At 40.8% G+C, this 23,256-nt stretch overlaps 1 protein-coding gene across 2 annotated transcripts; it reads left to right on the top strand.

The window, feature by feature from the left end:
* The first annotated feature begins 1,098 nt into the window (after nt 1–1,098).
* On the top strand, nt 1,099–9,313 carry LOC116709390 (cell division cycle-associated protein 4-like). Of its 2 annotated transcripts, none has more exons than XM_032547884.1 (2): nt 1,099–1,333; nt 4,717–9,313. In XM_032547884.1, the coding sequence occupies exons 1-2, from the start codon at nt 1,218–1,220 to the stop codon at nt 5,477–5,479; spliced, it is 879 nt and encodes a 292-aa protein (XP_032403775.1). In that variant the 5' UTR covers nt 1,099–1,217; the 3' UTR covers nt 5,480–9,313. The 2 variants fall into 2 exon arrangements, with proteins under 2 accessions (XP_032403775.1, XP_032403776.1); XM_032547885.1 differs by having other exon boundaries at nt 1,228–1,338.
* The last annotated feature ends 13,943 nt before the right edge of the window (nt 9,314–23,256 follow it).

Below are 23,256 nucleotides of genomic sequence, written 5' to 3'. Positions count from 1 at the left end.
CGACATAAATAAAAGTGAGATATATTTGTGTTGTTCTTTTTAAGTTTTCATTTCTGACATGCGATTAAACTGGAAAGAAAGGCAAAATACCAGAGCTGCTGTGATGTTCAGGCTTTCAAATGTCTGTATTTCCTTACAAAAGTAAAATAGGCAACAGCTTATAGTCAACAGATAGGACCTAACGAGGAGGGAATAGCAGAGGCGATAATGTGATGAACCAGAATTGCCTTATTTGGTGAGGGCCTTTTCCTGTTATTCCGGTCACGTCCTTCCTCTTCCATTCTGAGTCATCTGTCTCTTTAACATGCTGCGTTCAGGTGCTCACTGCAGGTCACTAAGGTCTTCTAGATATTTTTCCAACGCGGTCATTTCTTAGTGAACCGATTTTGGACGCAAATGGTTGAGTGTGTTTCTTAAATTAAATTTATAATTTTAATCGCTCACTCGGTAAAACGAGTTTCTGACCGGAAGAGCAGTTATGTTAAAACTGGTGTAATGCGCCTGTACTTTTTCTCCTTCACTGCAACTCTTCGGGTTTTCGAGTTCTCTTCTTGCACAAATGAATGATTTGTTTGCACGTTTGTGCCTATTATTATTTTCCCGTAAAAATCCCGTATTTCGCCGCCCTCTCATGATAGTTTCTCTCCCTCCCTCTTCCATTAGTCTCACCTCTTCTGATTCTGTAGTCCTGATAGATGCCGAACTTATTCGCTTAAGGGGCTTTGCAGTATTTTATCCAAAGGTGGTCATGGACCCCCTTTAGGGGCGCCCCTGTAGGGAACCGAGAGGGAGTTTGATTGACTTTACTTAACACTTCTAGCGCGTAGCAGTACTAGAATAAAACGTCGGTAGGAATAAAACGAAATAAATACTAAACAGCTCATAATAATAATAATAATAACAACAACAATAATAATATGGTTTTATAGATTGTCTAGAGATCTAAAAAAACGTATTTAACAATGTAAAGATGAAAAAAAAAAACCGTCTGACGAGACCGCACACGTGTGGCCCGACATGAATTATATTATTTCCGAGCGGACTCTGAAGGCATCAGCAGTCCTCCCCGCCTCACGCGCCGCCGCACATTCTCTGCCCCGTGAGTGGCGGAGGCGGAGGCTTGTCAGACGTGTGAGCGAGTCGACCTCCTCCGCCCGTGAGTCCCGGCGTCCCGCGGCCCACTCCCCGAAGCTCCGCCCCCTCCCCCGCTACTGGGGATGGACCGCACATTCCTCACACTCCGGATCTCGGTAGTACCGAATCGCCGCGGCGGAACGAAAAGGAGCCGAGGACACGACGGATTTGTACGGCACATGAAGAGTGTCAAGGGCACGTAAGGTTGTTATATTTAAAGATTCATTTTACTACAATTATTAGCAAATTTTGCTGTTTTTTTAAATTTTTTAATTTTTTTACTTGAATTTCAAGGGGAACCAGTGTGTTCTCACTAAAGTGGGGAAGGGGTCAGCTGTGTTCTCACTGCGTTCTAGGCAGAAAGAAACGGGCTGCAGACCAAACTGGACTCACTTACAGGTGATACGTGCAAATAGTGTTTTAAATACCAGGCTTCCCTTTATTTCGATGTCGTTTTTTACCATTTTTTATTATTATTATTATTATTATTATTAACCAAATCAGCCCACAGAAACGTGAATCTTTGGGGTTTGGGGCGCCAAAGTATCACTTACAGCGGGAGCTTCGTGTAATTTGTAAAAGCAAATGAACGGAGGAAGAACCGTGGATGACTGAGGGATGAGTAAAGTCTGTCAGCCTGCAGGGTGGCTGACAGTGAGTCACAACCTTTCAAATGTTCTCAGCAACACGTCCTGCCTGGAGGAGACGCACACGTCCAGCCCGGCCACCGGGACAGTTTGTTCACCGGTGGCTCGTGTGCAGCAGCAGAAGCAGCAGCAGCAGGTCGGATGTTTGCACATCAGCAAGAGCGCCTCCGATTTAAAAGACAAACTGTAACGTGTCTGGCTGGGACTCTTACGTAAGCTGGATGCAGAGCTCAAAGTTTGTGCACCACTGAATCTCATCCGTGGAGCCTCCACATCCACGTCACTCTTATTCACACCATTGGAACTGGGTTTTTTTTGTTTTTTTTTCACATGACAACTACTTCTGTTGGGATTTTATGTGACAGACCGACAGGAAGTGATGCGTAATGAAAGCAAAAAGGATGACCTGTTCCCCCCCCCCTCTTTTTTGTGTGTGTAAATAATAACAAAACTGAAGAATGTTGACACAACTGCACATTTGGAGACTGTACAGATCGAATTTCCGGTCTTGTCGCAGGTTCTCAATTTTTGTTCAGGTCTAGACTTTGACTGGGCCATTTTAACACTGCTTTGATCCGAGCCGTCCTGCAAGCTTGCCACCGATAAATCGGCCCTGATTTCCTTAATTTATTGGGTGATCGACGATCGGCCAATGCTACGTCAAACCGATTTTATCCACGATTTTATCCAAACCGATCTGCAGAGGTCCGGGAATCAGTCACCGTCCCTTTTCGCTCTGCCACTGACAGACCTGCGCAGCAGGGCACGTCTGCTCACGCGCGTGTGCAGGCGTATCTGTTAAAGCTGTCACCCTGTCCTGACAGTTTGATATGAGAGAGACTGATAATCTGTGAAAAAATAAAATAAAATCCAGCTCCTCCCTCAAAGCCTTCTGCAGAAATGCACAGTGAGAAAAAAACCAATCAGAGCCAGGAGGAGGGTCTTAGCGCTGTCAATCAACGTCACACACAGGCTGCTCAATGAGCTAACGGTGAAGAAACAACTTAAAGACCAAGGAAAACCGTTTATCCGCCGTCATCGGTGGCCATGCTAACTAGTCTGAGCATTCAGGGCAGGCTCTGCTATCAGGAAGACACAGTAGAGTAGCAGAGAGCAAGGGGGAAGGTGTGGGTAGCGCATACACAAGTGATTGTCAGAGCTAACACCCTCCTCCTGGCTCTGATTGGTTATTTCTGTAGTTAGCACTGGGAGAAGGCAGAGGAGCGCGATGATGTGTCTTATATTGTACTGTCAAAACATAGTGACACTTTTAAAAATATGTAGAAAACATATATTTTTTATAAAGTTACATACTGCAGCTTTAACAACAGTCGCCCCACTGTTGCCAACTTAGTGACTTTGTTGCTATATTTTGCGACTTTTCAGACAAAAAAAAAAAAAAAAAAGAAAGAAAAATCAGTATGGGTTAAATCTATTCTACTGTAACTTTGGTGGAATGTTTTTAAAGTAGAGAGGATAAACTTCACTTCAGTCTCAGTTACTATGTTGAAAGGAAATTTGAATTAGGTGTGCTTCTACCAGTTTGGAACAAATCAACCAGGCTGCGCAAAGCGTAATTTTGTTAGACGTTGACGCTACGTGTGGCTGTAATAAATAAGATGTAGAGGCTGCAAGTTACACGATTGAACCACACAGCTCAGAAAAATGGAGAGAGAGTTCTCCCCTCCAAGCTGGAGGTTTGGAAATGTTTCCGAGCCGTTCCACCACCACCAGTGGATGGGAGCGTTCCACCACTCCCAACCCAGCCTGGAGTGCCTCCAGCCAGCCACGCCAGCCTCACCTTCCCCTCCTCCAAGCTGGAAGTTTGGAGTTTCATGCCTGTGGTAAGGCACAAGCCCGGCAGTGGATGGGACAGTTTGCTACATCAGAACTTATTTAGCTAACGTGTTTCCCTCTCGTGGCGAATGTTTGGCAGTTTCCATCGTGTTTCCGGGTGAAGTGGGTGCATGTTTGGGGCAGTTGGTTAAATTACACAGAGGTGAATTGTTTACTTCAGGTAAATTTTTGTGTTTTTCTACTTTGTCAAGGAAAAACGTGATAGAAATCGTGATAGAACTCAATCAACTGTAGCTAATTTGCTACATTTGCCTCTTGGATTCTAGGCAAGTTTTGTTTTTATATATTTCGCCCGTTTATGAATTTAGTGCATCATAAACAGACATAATGTTTGAAAGGTATGGTGATCAAAATTCGAGGTCCATTTCACAAATTTTAGCAGAACACTGACGAATGGAGCTGCTTAATGAAGCACATTTTTTGACAGGATGTTTTAAACTACTGAACGTATCACATAGGAAAACCTCAGAAACCACAGCAGCCTGTCGCAGCAGAAAAACTAAACTTGTGCCACTTTATCTACAATAACTCTTTGAAGAAATTTTGAATTAATATGAGTTATGACAATATTTACTTACCCTTTGGGACCAATGAAGTATTTTTTAATTTGAAATGAATTTAATTTTGGCCTTGAGAAGATACTGTAGACATATTAATGTTTAGCTGTCTGGCTGCACATATGATGATGTGTTAGCATTAGAGGTGCACCGATTGGATTTTTCTGGCCGATCGCTGATCCTTAAAATGCCTTAAAATTCCCATTTTGGCAGTTCCTGACTTCTGTGTCTGAAACGATGGTAAATATTGAAATAAAGTTGCTGAGTTGTCAACAGTGGGGTGGCTATTGCTAACTGCAAACATGCAGACCGGGTGGGTCGATCTGCCAGTCTCTCTCACAGCAAAAGAGGACAGTGGTTGATTTTCAGACCTTTATCAAGGTAGATAGGATCGGTTTCACATGGAAGTACCGGCGGATCCCCCAACGTCAAGGGAATCGAGGCTGATTTATCGGCGGACCCCCAGTCAGCAAGTTATTCAAATGCTTTGTCCCTGATGATGTTTCTATAAATCGCTGCAGGTCAATGTTGGGTCGAGGTGTGAAGCGGAAGTGGAGCAGCCTGGAGGGTTCAGAGGTCGAGCAGCTCCCCGACGCCGCAGCGACGGAGGACAAGAGGCCGGATGCGGTGTTGGAGGACTCAGAGGAGGAGGACAGAGGGGACCGACGGTCCAGGACCGACGCCGGCCACCTGCAGCAGCGGCAGCTGGTGCTCAGCCTCTGCCTGAAGAAGCTGCAGCACTACCAGGCCGGCGTGGAGCTCAGCCTGCGGCGCTCCGTGCTACTCATCAACACGCTCAGGCAGATCCAGGAGGAGATGCAGAGCGACGGGACGGACGTGCGGCTCGGCGGCGTGAGCCCCGACGCGCGCCTCCTCAGGGACGACTTCAGGGAGGACGAGTCGGTCACGTGCCCCGGCTGCATGGAGGGAGACGCGGAAAGCCCGTCTCCCCCGCCGTCCCCTGAACCGACAAACACCACACCCACTGACCTACAGAAACCCCTGCCCAACGCTGTCGGTCACACCTTTAGCGATGCGGGAAGCGCCATGGGCTACCTAAGTGACCTCGCCCTGGACGATATCTTCGAGGACATCGACACGTCCATGTACGAGACTTCGGAGCTGCCGTCCGCCTGGGCGGCCGGCTCCCTGTGGCCGGTCAGCGTGTCCTTCTGGCCCGACGACGACGACGTGAAGCTGTGTTCCTCGGCGGGAAGCCTCCAGTCGTGTCTGCTGGACCTGAACGAACTGGACCACATCATGGAGATTCTGGTGAAGTCCTGATCTCCATGACATCGTCAGGTGCAGCCGGTTGATCAGGGGTGTGATGGTTCTGGATTCTGGACATTTCACACTCTGAACATGTGCAGACATGAAGCTGAATGACGCTCATCCCTCGTGAACGAGGAACCACATATGCACTTATTGCTTGTGCCTCAAAGTAGACAAGAAATATTTATCACAACTTTAGTATAATTTGCATATGAATGGTAGATGCACTGATCCACTTTTTTCACAACCGATAACAATGCCGATATCGATACTGATATCTAAGGTTCAGATCCGATCTGATGCAGAAAAACAGCTGAATTGACTTAAAATGTTTTGTTTTTTTAAACACAGAGATAAAATGTGCTGAATTACAAATGTATTTGCTAACTCGGCACCGGTACAGCTCACTGAATTACACCAATAGCTTCACTAGCTTGGTCAAATATGGAAAAACATTTGTTCAGTCAGTGTAATTAGGCGTGGAACAGCTGATAAAACTGATAAAAACAACAGGTTGACTATTTTAGTCGAACATGTAAAAACCAACTGCAGCAGACCTTCTTTAAAATGGTTCAGAAAGAGAAATTAGGAATTCTAAATATAATGTAAAATAAATAATAAAGCAGCAAACATAGAATTTGACTGAGTAGATCTGCCTTTATTGATTGGGCACATTGTCCCTGATAGCCGATCTAGAATTTTTTTTTCAATATTTGAACTGATATGGATATTAATGTGGGATCAGTGCATCTCTAGTATGAACATTTATGTACATGCAGGCGTTGGCTTATATGAGAGTCTCACAGTATGTTAACCTTGAACAGAACAGTTGAACAGTTTTATGCGGTTGTGACGCTCCTTTATGTTTCCACATGCTGATTGTTCAAGTTTTACGTGACTGGAATTATTTTCGAAAATCTGAAAATGTTTTGTTTTTTTGTTTGTTTCTTTTTTTTTAAGCGGTGGAAAATGCAGTAGCCTTCTTTTAGCCAACAGTAGGGCTGTGTTCAGAAACAAGTGGGGGAGGGCTGCAGGCTCTGTTTCGCTCTGCAGTACAGTTTTGACCGGAAACATTTGAACATTTTGGACTCGGTGTCAGGCTTTCGATCTGAGATCAGCAGATTTGTAGGCGACACTATCCGTGAAGTCGAACTTCTCGTAGCAAAGCTCCTGGTCCGCTTTTAGAAGCGGACCAGGAGCTTCTTCACCTTGACAACAGATTGTTTTAGCAGTGAGGCGCACCAAAGACTATGCCACGTTTGTGTTCCTCCACTCAGACAAAGCGTAACTTTTCGGAGATCTGCTGTAGTGAAGCTCTGTGGGTCAAACGACAGCTGTGGACGAAGGAACCCGAGTGGCCATGGACGCTGCGTCACTCAGTCTGTCAGATCAGAACTGGGTTGATAATTAATTAAAGTTCCTTCAGTTACTCAAGAGGTTGTGCTTCAGCCAGCCAGGAGGGCAAAGGCCTGACTTTCCTGTTAGTTATGGGACTGAAAGCTTTCTTTTTATGGAATGCCAAAAGCGCCACAATTTAAAAAAAAAACAAAAAACAACAAAAAAAAGTCATTATTGTTTATCTATGTCATGTTAAAAATCAAATTGAAAATAGAAACATCATCTGAAAGATTATTTAAATATACAACGAACTTGAATAATTATATTCACATGTATTTTTTATTTATTTATGTTAACGTTCCCAGTGCATCAAGTGCACAATTTAATCTGTGGTGCTAATCAAATAAACCTTTGCATCTGATTGGTCAAATCTGCACATCAGCTAAATATGCCGATAGTACTAGAGTTTTTAAATTGCTGTTGTGTAAAATAACAAAAACTATGAAAACAAATGTACTTTTTACATTTTTAAAATTATATTTCACAAATAATATGTTTGTGTCTGAATTCATTACACTTGTCATTTAACAATTTATTTATTATTTTAGTTGTGGTACTTTCGGACTTCCATATACTACACCAACTTGAGCCTTTTTGGAAGAAAAAAAAAAGTTGCAGCTGTGTTGTTGAGTATTTTACTACAATCGTGTGGTTGAAACAAAATCCAGATGTAATTTTTAAAAAATGTTTATTTTTTTGCATCAAAAATAATAAGAGTTTTTCTTCTTTGGTATGTAAAAGGTGAAAAATTGGGTTTGTTGGAATGTTTTAATCTAATGTTATTTTTTTTATTTATGAGTGATAAACCGGCCTCAAACTGCAGTAGATGTGCGAGTTTATTGTGTGAGTGTAAGTTTAGCTTATAATGTTAGGTTGTTTTGGTCTCTTGGTGCAATGGCTGCTGTTGACACAAACCTAGCAGTTATTGTTATGGCAGCTTGTGTTTTGGGAAAATCCAGCATTACATACAAGCAGCAAAATCATGAACTGTTAAATTTTTTTTTTTTTTTAGAGAAAAATGTAATCCCAGCTGTGATTGACAATAGGAAACTTAGCCATGTCCTAAAATTGTAAATTACAACATTTAAGCCTATGTACTCTTAAGGCCTTGTGCTTTTTGTATTCCAGCGGTGGGAGTTTTTTTTTTTTTTTAAAACAGTTTTGTACTCGTTTCTACCTGAAACTGCAATCTTGTGTCCAGGAAAGGGGGAGATGGGGACCCAGGGAGCGAATCACGACCTCGATCTTCACTATTTGCAGTTTGCTACCACTGCATATTTGCAAATATAGGGGAGAAAAAGTCGGAGTGGATTTCTGAGACAAAAACTCAGAAATTCTGAGATTACTCTCAGAAATATCCGAGCTTGAAATGTCGAAAATTTCAGAAAAAAGATTTCTAAAATTAATTTAGAACCCCCTGAGAAAAAAACTCAGAAATTTGGGCTTAATGTCAATTTCTGAGGGCGCGTGTTCTTCGGAAATTTACTGTTTTTTTTCTATCTAAATTGGCCCTAATACGCCGCCGTAGTTTGCTCTTCTACCTCGCGCTTGTTGCTAGTTTACCTGGACACTCCTGCTTGACCTGCGCTTCGCTCCCCAGAACCATAAGCCGTTTGGCACAGACTATTTTTTTTAATTTTTTTTGCTTTATTATTTACATTTTTTCCTAACTCAGCTCTATGCTCTCCGACCAAAGTAACACCCTCCCTCCTCGTCTCTTGTGGGAAATGTGCCTTACTACTGAACCGAACATGTTTATTTGTGCGGAGCTTTTTTGTTGCTCTCTAAGCTTCTGCCTCAGCGTAAAGAAACCGGAGACGATGTTATGTAAAGCACTCAAAAGCAGGGACTGTTTTTTTCCCCCCACCCTCATTCTCCTTGGCCATTCTCTGCGCTCGCTGACTACTACAGGCATATGAGCTTAATGGATCCTGACAGCGAACTAGCTGACGGAGGAGGAGGTGCGGAGGGATAAACAAGAGGAGGAGGAGGAGGGAGGAAGCAGTTTTTACGTCAGCGGCTCATTAGGGGGCGGGGAGTTTGGAACTTGTTTTTTTGCCCAGACTCAGACCAGCGACCAATCACATGAGATGGGCGAGGAGCTCCAACAACTTGTTGTTTTTTGCTCCCAATGTTCAGCGTAATACAGCTCGATTGTAGCTTATGAAAAATAATAATAATAATAATTAAAAAAAAAATCTGCTTTCCGTCTACCTAATCTGAACACAATAAACCCTGAAGTTGTTCCATTATTTTTTATAGCATCAAAGTACATGACGTCACATTAATCTGTAAAGAAAAAGCAGTATTTTGATGCTGATCATGGTATAAATGTCACAGAAGGAAGTGTTTTCGCTTAATAATATTACAATTCTTTTATGTATTTTTGTAGAATGTTTTATAAATTCCCCCCCCTCCAGTAATACAATAAAAATCCCCACAAACTGCTTTTGTGTGTGTGAACAAACGTGATTTATTAGTTCATTGTTAATCGAAAAGCAAAGTAAGTTTTTATTTTCTGAATTCCAGAATAATAACAAAGCACATTTTTTATTTAAAATAAAAAAACAAAACAAAAAACCCCCCTTCAAATTAAGAGGTGCCTTCAAACAATTTGCTCAGAAGATGACGTCACGACTTTGTAAGGATTGGATAGGTTAATTCACAATGCTTGAGCTGCATGCTTGAGGGACAACTGTGGATGATTGTAAGGCAACACTATTTTTGGCTGCAATATACATGAAGGTGCTGTTCATGCAAATATATGGAAGAATATGAAAATCATTAAACTGACCAGGAAGGAGATCAGTTTTGTTACCGAGAGATAAATGGGTTTTGGTGCATATTTAACATGCATTGTGAAAATGCTAGCAGAGGCCAGTAAAGCGTTATCCTCAGTAAAACGAGATCTGTGCCTCCATTGGCCACTGGGGGGCGCTTGTGAGCCTTAGCACTCCATCTCAACTGTAGAAGTAGAGGTGGCAGGAGGTTTTTGGTATTTTGCTGAAAGAGGGACTGGTGCACTGCACAATATGGATGGCATCATAAATAAAGGACATTACATGGACTTATTGAAGCAATGTCTCAAGATTTTGGCTAAATAGTTAAAGTTGTAGGGAATGAATTCTTAGCATGTAGCCACATCAGTTTAATGTCTTGCATAAAGCGTAGGCTTCAATCGTAAGCACAAGTGTTTGGTTGGTAAATTATACAGTATGTGGGGGAATAATAGAGCACATGTGCATCTTAGCTGCCTCTATTCAGATTCAAGATTTAAAATTAAGTTCATTACTCAAATCGGTAAAAAAAGAAAGAAAAGGTTTTTATCTACGCAAACCCAGCAGATTGCATTAAGTCACCGATTCGCAGCTTTCACTCCTCCTGGACGATCACATAGCGACAGTTGCTAGCGCTGTGAATCACAACACCGCTCAGCTGATACAGCTCTCCAGCCTTTGGTGGAAACTTTAAACTGCAGTTTTTGATTTTCCTGGCTGTAAAGAATTGCAATAATCCATCTTGCACACTTTTATTTTCTGTATGTTGCAGGTACAGCGCGCAAAAGACAGATCATCGATCATAAACCAAGAATAGATCCTTGTGGAACTCCTGTAGACAGAGAGCATGATTATCTTCCTTCAATTCTGCTGACTGCTGATATAAAGTGTTGTACTGTGTAACCAGCCACGCATTAACAAGGAGTTTATCCTAAAATTATGTGTGCTTATAGACATGCTTCTCTTTCCCACCCACAGAGTTTTATTTGGTCAGGCAGGCAGATGTTCCCCATCATTATCAGCCCCCAGAGCGGCTAATGCTTCTACATTAATCTGAAGTATTTATAGGTTACATAACGTAGAATCCCAAGCAAAAAAAATAAAAATAAATAAATAAATAAAAATCACAATACATGTATTTGATCACATGTAACTATAGTTCGAAAGGTCACAGGTGGGGCTAGAATATTTCTTCTTTCTTTTTACCTAATGTGAAATAGAAGCCAAGTGTGCCCTCTGGTGGTCACTTCACAACACGACACGTTTCCATTTAGAGTCAGGATGACAGTGCACGTTGAAAAAAGGGAAAAAAAGAAGAAGAAAAAAGATGTAGTTTTCCAGTGTTTGTTGTTGCAGTGTCTTTGCGGCTGTGTGTTTCCAAGCAATCTGATCCTTGTGCAAAAAGAGTGTGTTCCAGTGAGGAACGACGGTTTCTGGAAACGGACAGGAACACGTCTCAGTTACAAGATTGATAGCGTAGCTTATATTTCATGTACGCTGTCGGAGCGCGCAGGTCTGCAGCATCACACTCCAACCTCCTGTACTGGGTTGGCCCAGTTCAGCTTCATCTACAGGGGAGCAACGGACTGGAACCACTAAGGACTGTGAAAGGCCTTAGCCCAGGTTTATGTTACTACTGCCGGGTAAACCACTGTGTCAGAAATGAATAAAGATATCTCTGTATTTATGAATGCAGTAGGAAGCTATTTTTTTCTGGATGAACCCACATTGAAATCTAACAGCAGACTAAAATATAGCCATAGCCTCACAGGTTTCCTTAAAGCTGCACTATGTAACTTTTAGGTAAAATATATGTATATTTGACATATTTGTTAAAACTACCACAATGTCATGATGGTATGTTATGAGAAAGATAATTTGTGAACATTTTTTAGTTCTTTTGCCTTCTCCCAGTGCTAACTCCAGAAATACACTACTCAGTGAGAAACAACCAGTCAGAGCCTGGACGAGGGTCTTAGTGCTGTCAATCACTCTCGTACTCACCTTCTCCCCCTTCTTCTATGCTACGCTCCAGCTGGTTCACCACAACACATCCTGCCACGAATGCCAAGGCTAGTTAGCGTGGCCACGGATGACGGTTGATAAGCAGTTTTCCTTTAACGGTAAGTTGTTTCATGAGTACATGAGGATGATTGACAGCGCTAAGACCCTCCTCCTGACTCTGATTGGTTGTTTCTGACCAGGAGCGGTGCATTTCTTTAGACAGCAATAGTAACTCAGGTAGAAGGTGGAGGAGATCAAGATTTTCACATTATCTGTCTCATAGTGTCACAACATGATAGTTTTAACAAATACGGAAAAAACCTTTTTTTTGTAAAACTTGCATACTGCAGTTTTACACAGGCCAGGATGGAAAATTGAAGGCCATAATAAAAAGAATATAAGCTCCTAGTTTGCATTTCAGCAACAAGGCAGTTCAAAATGCCTTATTTTATAGAAACATCACACAGTCACCAACTGTGAAACAAGCAACGCCACCGTCAGAATCATCAAATTACATCACAGAAGCATCATACAGTCACCAGTTGGGAAACTGGGGAACATAAATAGGTTTCAGAAATGTGAGCTTAGCTTCATTTTTTTTTTTTTAAATCTAGTTTTGTTTCTTTCTCAGGTTCAACGCTTTGGGTTTCTCTGGATTCCAGCAAGCAGGGTTTGTGTGGGTGAGAGACCGCCGCCGCTGCAGGAATTCAGGGAGTGGCCACAGCCGCCGCTGACACGAAGCCACACCTATCCTTCCATCTATCGATGCAGCGCCTCAGTCTGGGTTTACATTCTTTTTTTTTCTTTTTTTTATCCCAGCACACATCAGCCTAATGTGGTGCAGTGAAGTACTCAGGCTTTGGGCCCAGTAAGCCTCAGTGTGTCAGGCTGACTCAGCACACTCAAAGAGTAAACAAGCCGAGCTGCTGCTGCTGCTGCCGCAAAACAATGGGATGGATCGGATGGACTGATGTTCATACGGACCCAGCAGCCCTTAGACAGAGATGTTAGATGTATTTATTTTTATAGACGTAGCCAACAGGATGAAACATCTCAGCGGAGCATACGATGTGCCGCGTCGACAGAAATATACGGCAGTTTGTCGTTTTAAAGTGCTTTATATCTTACTAATAAAAACCCAAAACACTATGTAGCAAATGTTCAGTATAAACACAATAAAAAGTGTGATACTTTTGACTTTTTCTTTTAAAAAAAAGTACTTCATAGTCAAACATGAAATGAATTGATCATATTTACACTGATCGGACAAAACATTATGATTTAAAACTGTGTAACCAGCTATAGCCAAGCACAGACTGACGCTCTAAAGCTGATTTGATAGAGCAGACTTGGTGTAACCCATTACATTCAGATGTCACCAACTTAGTCTGCTTCTGTTTAACTTAATCTCAAACTCAGGTTAAATACACAGGGTTCCTGCAGGTTTCAACAAGTCAAATGTGAAACTTTTTAAGACATTTTTAATGCCTTCTTTTTTTTTTTTAATCCCTCCAGGGGTCTTTTGTGGGCTCTAGTGTCCCTTATATGACAGTAGGCTGACAGGAAATGGGGAAGGTGAGGGGGGAAGACATGCGGCAAATATCGTCAGGTCCAGGAGTTGAACCCGCGACGGCCGCTTCAAGGACTCAAGGCCTCCAAATATGGGTCGCGCTAACCACTACGCCACCACGGCACGCCCTTTAATGGCATTTTGAATGAAATTTAAGACAAAAAAAAACTATAAACATAGGAGATTGTTGGGGAAATTGATGAGGATTAAACATTTCAATCAATCATAGGAAAAACTGAAACTCCTGCGGTCTGTGTGGCGCTTGGGAGCAGCTTTGTGCTTGTCACTCAGCATATGGCTCTCTTACAGCCTCAGCAACGGCAGCGCCAAGCTTAAAAGTTTTTTTTTGCACTTCACCTCTAGCTAGCTGGCTAGCCAGGGTATGTTAGCAGCTAACAATGGCCTCAACAGACATTGACGTCTCAACGTCTTCACAAAATGACGTGAAGACGTTTGCATGTGACTCAAACTTTTACCTGACAGAAAAGTCCCACTATAAAAGAAACTACATTTACTAGTTCTGCCACAAAAACTTTAAGACCAGTGATGAATGCATTTAAGGCCAACTTACATTAAAAAAAAGAATTTAAGATATTTTAAGGTCTTAAAGTTAGACAAACAAAATTAAGACTTTTAAAGGATGCACGTACTCACTGACAGTTATTTTGTTAAGACCTGAGATGTTCATTATAAACCACACAGTAGCATGAAGACCAAACAATCAGGGGTGAAAGTAGTTTGAAATTCTAGGAGGTACTATGCCAAAACAAATAAAAGCTGGGCAGCTCTTGAATAGCTACAAAATGGAGCTGTATTTCCCACAGCCCACTGGCCGCGAGATGCCGTGAGACCTAAATTCTGAACGTCATGGCGTGGAGTGCATCCCAGTTTTCCATGTCTGGCATGTAACCATTCATTTTAGCTTTTAGACTGGTTATATTGATCCTGTGTCCAGACAGAGGGATGATCAGTGGGCCTAGCATCGTGACCTGTTTGTTCTGAAGATCCTGCAGCTTCCACTTCGTCTTCCTGACATGGCGTCTTCTCACCCCGACTCTCATACTGACAGGAGGAACCGCAGAGCTCTGCTAAGTTAAAAGCAGATCTTCTGAAGATGGGATAGTTTTCCTCCAACAGGTTCCAGAGGAATCACCTCAAACCAGATGTTGAACTGGATTTTATTTCAATGTCAAATGTGAATGTTAGAGCCTCATTTTCAACAGTGGAGCTGTAAAGATTGGAAAAGATTATCGTTTTGGAGAAAGTCTCATCAACATCAATATTTCCACTAAATAAGAGACAAAAGAATAAATAGTTTGATAGAGGAAAAGCCTCTCACAGTGAACTTAAAGCAAGATGGCAGAGAGCACCAAACTATTTTTTAAAAATATTAGACAATTAATTTGACTTCAAATAATTATCGTGGTAGAAGCCATTTGTTTGTTAAATACTTAATGAAACATATTTACCGTGTTTGGTGTTTGCTGTGAATGACGTATACTCACAGACAAAAGAGGTAATTAGTCCAAGTTTTGTCGTTTATTGAACGTTCAGAAACTGCAGCGGCTGTAATGCGCGAAGGTAAAATAACCCGAACAGGCGATCAACTCAAAACCACTACGCACCTTTTTATTCTCTCTCTCTTTGTCATTTAAGCACACCCGTTGCCGTGGCAACCGCCTGTGCTCCGCAAGCCGAGCAGAGATTGCGTTAAAACACATAACATTCAGTCCGTTACAATGTGAGGTTTTCAGGCTTGATATTTATTTTTGCGATTATTGATAAGCGCTCTCATGAACACAGAGGGGGTTGATCGGTTCATTTTAAGCTCCTGCTCTGCTAGTTATTTTTGGTAACGGAACCCGAAGCCACAGAATTGCGGAACGTCTCGTTGAAACAATAATTACCGAGATTATTATTTTTGTTCGGTCATTAATTTGAACACATTTTGTTGATTTTTGTTGTTGTTGTTGTTCTTTAATAGAAAGTAACGAACGTTTTGATAAGCGGAGTCGTGCTGGTCTCAGCGTCCTGGCGGGGGTTCAGTTTGTCACCCAATGGCCGAGATCGACTCCAAACCTTCCGCGATCGACGTATTGAGCCCCCCTGCTCTAACAAAGCACGAACAGTTCAGAAACAATGTGAAATGGGGACAAAAGCTGTTTATTAACTGGCTAAGTCGCGTTTTAGATTGTTCTTGAGAAACTAATCAGTCACGGCTGCACAATGCACCCATTGATTTTTTACAGCAGACAGCCACTCCCCTCTATTGCAGGTACTACGTACCCCCGCTAAATCTTTTAGGGGTACGCAGTACCCGACCGTACCCGCTTACTTTCACCCCTGCAAACAATGCAGCAGACTGGACGTTTACAGAAGGTTAAGGTCATAAAAACAAGATCCTACGTTGTGGGCGTCTTTCTGTTTGACCCAAAAAGACAAAACGTATTGCACAAATTCAAACCTAAAAGAAGCAGCTTTAGCTTCAGTCACCGCTGTAGAGTTCTTGTTTGCAAAATAGCTCAAACGTAGCCATTTTGTGCTCGTTCCAACACAAATTTGATCTCAACCATTCTGTTGCAGATGACCTCTCAGCCTCATTCTTCATCTGTCTTGGTCTTCACATAAAACCTCATTAAGATACTTTTCAGTAAAATGAAACGGTTGCAAACAATGTGACAAAATGTGAAAAAGCTGACGTGGGATTGATACGTGTGCATTGCACGTCACTTTGTGCACTCATTGAGTTGTGCGTGTTGATGTACAACGTCCCCACAGAAGAATGTGGAGGCCAAGTCAACACCTTGAACATGTGTTACCGGAGCGACGTGGCAGGGCCGATTACCCTGCTGGAGAAGGCCACAGTCAGGGAATAATGGGGCTGTGCTCTGTTAGCAACGCCATTTAGCTGGAACGACTCAAAGTAACATCCACATGACTGTCAGGACTCAAGGTTTCCAAGGAAAACATGACCCAAAGTATTTCACTGCCTCCGCCAACCTTCTGTCTTCTCTGAAGCTACAGGAAGAGAGAAAGAGAGAGAGAGAAATAAGTAAAAGAAAAGGGCAGAAGAAAAAGAGACCTAAAAGTTGGAGACTTTCCACAAACATTTCCTGTTTAGTTTCTGATCGTCTAAACAAATATCCAGCCTTCTAAATCTGACCTGCATATTGTGCTTCTTTGCTCAATGATCATGTATTTTCTAGCATAAAGTGCCATTGATTGTACAGCACAATCAAGTAACCATGTTAACTTCCGTTGTTATGAAAATGCTATATATGTCAAATATGACTTAATAGAAACTTGGTTTTGCATCATAGCTCTATCTGAAATTGGCCTCCGTCTCTTTAAGAAGCTCCTCCTGTTTTGGACACGCCCCCTTCATGCGTTTCTTAGGACTGTTGGACTGAGAAGCATAGACACATTCAACGAATTAGAAAGTTATTGATATATCAATTTATTTCAGGAACTTTATCAAAAAGTGAAACACATGATTTATAGTAATAACACATACATACTGTACGTAGATGTTTTATAGCTTATATTTCTGTTACTTATGATGATTTTCTACCTAGAGTTAATGAAAACCTGACATTTAATTTTGGAATATTACATCAGACTAATAATAATAAAAAAACTATCTTTAAAAACAAAAGTGTGCACTCAATGAAAAGTATGTTTAATACCTGCGTAATGGTTATTTTTTAAAGGTACCTTTATCTGTCAAACATATTATTCACATATTCTAATGTGATGAATATGACTGTAGTTTGTATTTTGAGATCAGCAGCCTGCAGTAACACCAGGCGTTTGCTGCCGCTAGTCTGGAGGAGCTGAAAGGTTGCCAAGGGAGATAAAAGGATTTCTCAAATGTGCATGAAATAATCAAAGCAACACTCCAGGTATGATTTTAATGAGGGAATAACATGATGTAAAGCTTTAAAAAGGTTGATCTAGCATAAAAGAATGACTGAAGTCTTGTGGCTAATCATGTTTTGACTTCTTTCCGATTAAAAAAAGATGTGGGGAAGTTTCTGAAAGGTCCATGAGCCTCAGGATCAAATTCCTGTCTGGAAGGGACACATGAGGTTCACTGCAAAGCGTAATCATTTAAATACAGGCTGCGAATCCTGACCTGAACTCCCGAGTTTGCGGGGAAATGGATTTAAACCCGAATCCTCTGACCAAAGAGGGTCCTGTTCAGGCTTCATGATAGAACAAATTAGCTTCTGGTATGTTGTTTTCCTCCACAACGTCCAATGACCGTCTGTTAGAGCGAGACAGACCCCGGTCAGTGGAGGATGTATGCCTAATTGAAACAGGAAATAAGGGGAAGTCACTGACCAGGTCAACTGCAGACAACCATAGGAAAGCAAGTAGTACAGTAGAGCTGGACCACTCTTCTGTTCTTTCTGATTTTTCTTTTGTTTGTTTCGGAGAAGCAAAAATATCAAATCATCCTGAGAATAATTTTTGAGAGAGGCTTTTCAGAGGTTATGGCTGACAACATGTTTTCAAAAAGTGGACAAGTTTAAATTTACTGTGTTTTCCCAAACATACAGAATTAAAGATGCAAATACAGACTCAATGCATAGCTACACCCAATAAAACCAACCCAAAAGAACTGTGCAAGTTCAAAGGCTTCTTAGGGGCCCCACACCACCGGGGGCACCCAAGAGCACCAAGCCAGCATGCAAACTAAATGCTATTACACATGGAAAAACAATTTCTATATTATTTTTGTTATAGAAATCAATCAAATAATAGATTGATTTCTTCCTACTGTTGTTGTGGAAATATAAGATATCAAACTTGTTAACTTATTTACTGTAAATGTGGTGTTTATCTGTTTGTTTCACTTTCAAATAGTTAAATAATATGGCACACTTGAATAACACTCAAATCCAAATATTGTTTTTAGTTTGCTAGTCCTATGAGGTTAAGATCAGCAGCCGTAATAACTGTATGATGAAAGCTGAGGATAATCAAGTAGGTATTTTACATACATAAAGTAGCTCATAAGAATGATAAATCATCTGGTGTTGACATGTTAGTATGGGGGGGTCCAAATGAAAATCTGCGTTGGGCCTCAAAAAAGCTTGGGGCGGCCCTGTGTACGCCCCAAAAATAGCTGGAAAAGAAAAGAAAAAGTACTGTAGCAAGTTGGAGAGAAATATTTTTTGCAGCTACTCGCATAACTGAATGATAAACCACTCGGAAAAAGACGAGAAGAAAATGATATCTGATTAAAATTGGTTTAATAGGTTGATTTCCTACCTTTGTAACACAGTGTTCCATCTTAAAAAAAGGTCGATAGCAGAACCGTTCCATTGAATTTTAATGTTTTGGGAATTATTGTCCTGCTAGAACATGTGATTGTCCACAAGTTTAAACACGCTAGCTGTTGCTCTGAGATGAAGTCGAATAATTTGAACGTGGCTCTCTGTCTCTATAATCCTACCCACTTCAGGCCGTTTAGCAGTAGCTGCGTTTCCACTCCAAATGTGCGCACAACTTTGTTGATATTTCGCAAATGTTGAAAAAAAAAAAACACCTTTTGGACTTTTACTGATACGTTACTGTTTTTTGTTGTCTGCTTCAAAAACCTCCAGAATATGACCTCAAGTCAGCAGCACATTTGCTCAGTTGGTTTCCCTGCTGTACAAAAAGCTTTGTGGTTAATTCACCATCCAGAAACCACTTGCTGCTTTCCTGTTGGTTGTGCAGGAAGCTCCACTTCTGCCTTTCACTTAATCAACTCATTATTCTAAGACGTGAGACATACAGAACTGAGAAAAATTATTTTAAATGATTTTTAAAGGCTGACACTGCTTACGACCAATAATAATAATGATGAAGGTGACGGAACCGGCTAAAATACTGAAAGACGTGAGGTACTTGCTGTATGGCATGGCCTCCGTGGCTCCACAGGTCAGTCTGATTTTCACAAATGCATTACAAATGTCGCTAATTAAAGGCGCAGTACACGCTGTTAGTCGTGTGGGTGAGTTCACGCATGCAGCAGATGTGCTTTCGTGGCGACCGCATGAATCGGTGGGGTGGTTCAATGAACACGTACACGACCTGAGAGCCTCCCATGACCACCGCTGACCATCTGTTGTCTGTTGCTGTGGCAACCGTAAACAAATGAAGCCATGAAATGTGAAATTTCTTGCTGGTTGGAGGGTTTGTTAGGGTCCTTTTTCTACACATTCCGACGATTTCACTGATAAGGACTATAGAACTGCAGCTCCCCCCACAATTATTTGATTGCATATGTTTGGATAAGAGTGGAACCAGCCTTAACGTGACATTAGTTGGGGATTAGCGCTTTATAAATAAACAGAATTGAGCTGAATAAATTTTAAATTTGCACCTACCTTTCCTGGATACTAAACTAAAAATGTTTTAAATGATAGGATTTTCACTTTGGTAAATTTTGTATTTACAAGAATACAGTGGTTACCAAGGAAAGTCTTCAGTTTCATAGTCATGTTAGTGGGCTACAGACAGATCTTGAGCTAGCTAAGGTTTGAATTATTGTTCTTACTGTACAAATGAGCAGGTTTAAACAATAAACAGTCTCATTCAATAAATTAGAATATTATTGAAAAGTTCATTTATTTGAAACATATTACGTGGATTAATTACACAGACTGATGTTTTCAAGCCTTTATTTTTGTTTAAATGATGATTTTTCACGTACTGCGAATGAAAAGAATTACGTTTAAGAATAAAATATGACATCACACTAATAAAAAACATTTATAAATGTGTAGATTAAAAGGTATGTTTAATACCTACTAAAAGGTTGTAATTTTCAAAAAGTACCTTTGCTCAGACAAACGAGGCTCATCGAAACAAATATTCATATTGACTATGAATGTATTTTGTTGTTTTTTGTGGCTGTTGTCTTGTCCAGGACCAATGGAGATCGACACAACTGCTTTACTCAAATGTTCTGTTGTCTTTCCCATTTTTTAAGGTTGGAGGAGAAAAATGTAGATCCCCGGACAAAAAGACATGACGTATAACAAAATAAAACTTTCAAAAATACTGTGATTAACCTGACAAAAGGGAAACAAAGTTTTATTATGCCACTAACATTCAACTTTGGTAAAACTGCAACCCTGAGCAAGTCGTCAGGCACTGACTCCTCACGGCTTTATGTCTTGGTTTTAACTATAAAATACAAATTCAACTATATCAAACTGTATGAATGTACACAAGGAATCATCAGCACTGGGATGTTTAAAAATAATTTCTTTCAATTATTTGACAAAAGGAACATTTTTCAAAATTGTTGCTTCAGTTCCTTAGGTAACAACAGGTACAACACTGAAAATAAGCTAATAATAAAATATAAATGTTTTCCTTTTGTAAGTTATGATGCTGATTTTCAACAGTAAAGGTTAAATGACAAAAAGAAGGAGTTTCCAGTCAGGGAGTTCTTTGTCCCAACTGGCTTTGAGTTTATGCAAATGGTCCACAGTGATGAAGTCTATTAAAAAATTTTACATTATTATTTTTTATACATATACAATCATCACTAAAGTCAAAGTGGAGCAGAGGCTGATGAAGTGAAAAGTGAAATCCCTGCAGAACGGGAATCCTGCTCCCATCCTGGAGCGAACTGGTTTGGTTCCGATCTGCTGAACGTTCAGCGTGGCGCGTCTCTCAGTCAGGTTCAAATCAATGTGACGCCAGAGAATGAATCCTTCACAGTTTTCAGTTTTACACAACATAACATGAACATGAAGGAAGAAGCTGTGGACCAGAATCTGCTGCATGAAATCTGTGGGCCGTGTCAGTATGCGCGCTATGCGCACGGACATGGCCGCTGTCCCGTGTGACGCGTCCTGTGGAGTCATCAGATTTGTGTTTCACACTGCATGGTGTGGAACTGAAACACTCACCGGGTCGCATTTCTGGACTCACATGATGTCACGCTTTCACAAATTTAACTCAGTAAAAACAGGTCTAAAGTCCTGACTTTACATCAATCAATCAATCAATCAATCAATCAATCAATCAATCAATCAATCAATCAATCAATCAATCAATCAATCAATCAATCAATCAATCAATCAATCACAAAAAGATTATGAATTACAGAGCTTTGACTCAAGTTGTCTTAGGAAATGCAACACTTTCACTAAGGCTACATCTACTTAAAGGGGCAGTTATATATATTTTCAAGGCACATAACACCATTTTATAGCACAATCAAGTATCTATGTTACTTTCAGTGTTTAAAAAAAAAAAAGCTATATGTATCAAATATGAATTAAAAGAAATTTGACTTTGTAATTTAAAAAAAGTCAGTCCTTGAAATTGGGCCTCTGTCTCTTTAAGAAGCTCCTGCTTCTTTCTGAAACTCCGCTTTCAGGAAGTCATCACAACACGGCTCCCCTATAATACCGTCAACAACGTCTTTACCAGCGTTGCTCTGAGAAGCAGCTCCTATAATGAGTTCAGCCGATGCGCAGGTCCTCCAGGTGTTTGCTAGTTGCTGCTGGCTAGTCTGAAGGAGATGAGTGGAGAAGTTGGGAAGGAGGGCTGCTCAGTGAGACGGAGGCCCGGGAGCTTAGAAACTGCGTCTTGAAGGCTCAGTGCCACCAAGCATTTTGCACAGCGTAACGGTTGCCTGTGGAGATTAAACAATTTCTCAAACATTCACGAATTCACTGCAGGATGGTTTTTGATGAGGGAATGACATTATAACATGATGTAAAGCTCAAAAAGTTGATTTTACGTAACACTGCCCCTCTAATCCCAGTAGTGGGTGACTGTGTGCCGACAGGAAGAGCAATATTTATTGGCGGCTCCAACTTAAAAGTGGTTTAAAATGTAATAAAGTTTATGAAGCTGGAACATCCATTTAAGAAGCTGTGTCATCAGTTCTAGTTGTGAAGTGTCAGGATAAGGAAACATGTTGTTCATAAGTGTGTACAAATCAAAATCTCAAACACATTTATGTTCAACGCCCTTCAATGTGATGCCCTTAAATAAAAACCACACAACAGGCGTCGCTGAACCTTTAAACATGCTGGCATTATAATCTCCACCCTCATTCCAGTACAACGCTCTAAAACGATTCTGAACTTGTGGCAAATCTTTAACAATCAATCAATCAATCAATGCTTGTGTAACTACAGTAAACAGAGGGTTTAGAAACAGATGCAGATGTTTGTGATGCCGTTTGCAGAGTTACACAGTAGAAAAAATAAAACCAATATTTCGGTTTATTTAGCCCGTATTAGCTAAAAGCATGTTCACCGTGTTATTCATACATTTAGAAACATCAGAGTTCCAAACTACACATTTAACTTGAAAACTAAATATTTAGCTTCAAAATTCTAAATTTAGTTTTCAAATTAAATACTTAGTTAGGAAGCTAAATATTTAGTTTGCACACTAAACATTTAGTTCCAAACCAGATGTTTAAGTCTGAGCTAAATATTTAAAGTTCAAACTAAATAGTTAGTTTACAAACTAAATATCTAGACCCAAATTAAATATTCATTTTTGCTGAAGTTATACTGAAAGCAGCATAAGTAGTGATGCAGTTTTTCATACTTTTTGACTTCAGCCTCTCTGCAGCCAGCTTTACATTCAGAGTGATTTTAACTGGAGCCAGCACTAAATGCTGTGTCATTTTATATCCTCGTAATATTTTATATCATTTTCCATCCGGGAGGATGGAAAAAAACCAACAGAGGACTGGTCTGGCCCCGTCCAGATTGCAGATTCATAAATAACTGTAATAAAAATCATAATATACATGCCTGCCATTGGCAAAAAGAAAAAAAACAAAACAAAAAAAACAGACCGCTGAGTCAGAAATGATCAAATTAGTTCAGCGGATCAGCGGCTGAAAGGACAGTGGACATGTACTTTTCTCCTAATCAAGTTAAAAGGTGGTCAACTTGAAAATGATTTCCACTGGGGAAAGCCTGATGCTGCACCTAAATATATATCAGCACACACCAGTAGATTTGCATGGCTGCATTTGAAGCGCTGCCAGATAAATGGGAAAC

Source organism: Xiphophorus hellerii, chromosome 19 (genome assembly GCF_003331165.1).
Source record: "Xiphophorus hellerii strain 12219 chromosome 19, Xiphophorus_hellerii-4.1, whole genome shotgun sequence".
Lineage (NCBI taxonomy): Eukaryota > Metazoa > Chordata > Actinopteri > Cyprinodontiformes > Poeciliidae > Xiphophorus > Xiphophorus hellerii.
Note: the sequence above shows the minus strand (reverse complement) of the source record. Positions and strands in the feature narration are given on the sequence as shown.